We start from the raw sequence: 1,783 nt of genomic DNA on the forward strand, positions 1-1,783 counted from the left end.
TATGAAGGCTAATCTTGTCCTCTTGTGACTGGGGACCAGTTCAGTTTTGTTGAAATGGGATAATTAAAAAAATAACCAACCCGCTTGCCTAAACCCTCAAGTTTAACCAAAAATCCGATCAGTGTGCTTTGTGTCGCTTTGCGATCGATGCGCATGCTCTTGAACTTAAAATAAAGTTACTGGTATCATACGTTTCCCTCCAATAAAGAGACGACTCTATCATATTTAAAGCAGTTGACTATTACGTAAGTGTACTTTAACTTTATTTTTAAGCATCATCTTATAAATTTTGTAGTTAATGTAAAAAAACTTCATGCCAACTTATTAAATAATCTTTAAGAATATCTTGTTTGTATAGACGGTAAATTAAACTAAAATAATAAATATTTGAGGTACTGATTATATGTAAAAATAACATTTACCTAATCCATGTACTTATTAAAAATTTAAATTTTCTTGAAAGTAAGTATGTATGTACTTAAATTTAAATTTGAATAGATCACTGATTTTTTTACTAAGATAACGATAAAAAAACATCACGTATTCTAATAAGTAAGCACATATACATATATGTACATATATACACTTATCCGCGCGCGCTAAACTTTCTCTCCAACAGGCTTAATGGTCAGCTCATGAATCTGTAAAGTAGTAAGTAAACCAGAGAGATTGAGATATACAAGTTTTAAAATAGCTAACGAAATTCTAACCTGTACATGGGGCGGAGTTTGCAAGCAATAAATTAAAGCATCGGCAACATCGTCCGCCTTTAAACGTGGCATATTTTTCAATTTTTCAGCCATTTCGCTTGTTATTATTTCCGTGTCAACAAAACCAGGGCTAATACTCTAAAATAAGTAAATTAAAAGCAAATAATAAATACATGTATAAAGTAGAACTTCATCATAAACCGTGGCGACAATTGCTGTACCGTAATTTTCACTTGGGTTTGCATGCTCAAAAACTCTTGACGATAAACTTCTGCCAATGCAGTTACCGCAAATTTGGATGGTGAATAGATATTCATTGGAATACTAAGGACACTTGGCACTCGATGTCCGGCAATACTATTGATTAAGAAAACATGTCCATCACCACCGTTTGCCTTCATCGAGCGAAATGCTTCCCGTGTGGCATTAACCAACCCCAATACATTAGTTTCAATGATATCTCGGGCATCGTGAGAACTGCCTTCAGCTAACAAAGAGCTATGACGGCCAATACCAGCGTTATTTACCAAAACCGCCACAGGTCCATACTTGGCTTCGATTTTCTTAAAGGCAGCTACGACTTCTGCCTCATTTCGCATATCACATTGGAGGCCATGGATGAGTTTCGCCGCCGCGGCATCTACTTCATTCCGCAGCGCTTCCACTCGTTCCACGCGACGTGCGAGACCTACCACAACAAGTCCCCTGGTGGCCAGGTGTCGAACAATAGCGGCTCCAATACCAGAGCTTGCACCTGTGACTACAGCAATGCGATTATTCCAACGTTCCATATTTTCCACTTAAAGTTTTGCTTACTACAATCGTTACAATCGTTTTCAAAAGCACTAGACAACTAAAAAACCTTTACATTTTTATCCCATTATTTATACCCAACATATAGTCGATCAACACATGTATGTAGACATGTAGGTCTTGTAATTGCATTACTACATATGCATATATTAAGCTTATTGCAGTTAAACATGCAATGAAAAGCTCAGCCTGAACAAAGCGAGTACATATGTATTTTTAAGTTTTTATATACTTATGATACATATGTAAATACGTACAGT

General features: G+C 36.1%; 1 protein-coding gene across 1 annotated transcript; it reads right to left on the reverse strand.

The window, feature by feature from the left end:
- Nucleotides 1–239: 239 nt before the first annotated feature.
- LOC118745186 (farnesol dehydrogenase-like) lies at nt 240–1,550 on the reverse strand. Its single transcript, XM_036478709.1, has 3 exons — nt 932–1,550; nt 711–848; nt 240–641 (listed from the first exon to the last, which is right to left on the reverse strand). Exons 1-3 carry the CDS (start codon nt 1,499–1,501, stop codon nt 600–602), a joined length of 750 nt encoding a protein of 249 aa, XP_036334602.1. The 5' UTR covers nt 1,502–1,550; the 3' UTR covers nt 240–599.
- Nucleotides 1,551–1,783: the final 233 nt, after the last annotated feature.

The sequence above is a fragment of the Rhagoletis pomonella genome, unplaced genomic scaffold (genome assembly GCF_013731165.1).
Source record: "Rhagoletis pomonella isolate Grant_MI unplaced genomic scaffold, Rhpom_1.0 Rhpom_scaffold_00008, whole genome shotgun sequence".
NCBI classification, from domain to species: domain Eukaryota; kingdom Metazoa; phylum Arthropoda; class Insecta; order Diptera; family Tephritidae; genus Rhagoletis; species Rhagoletis pomonella.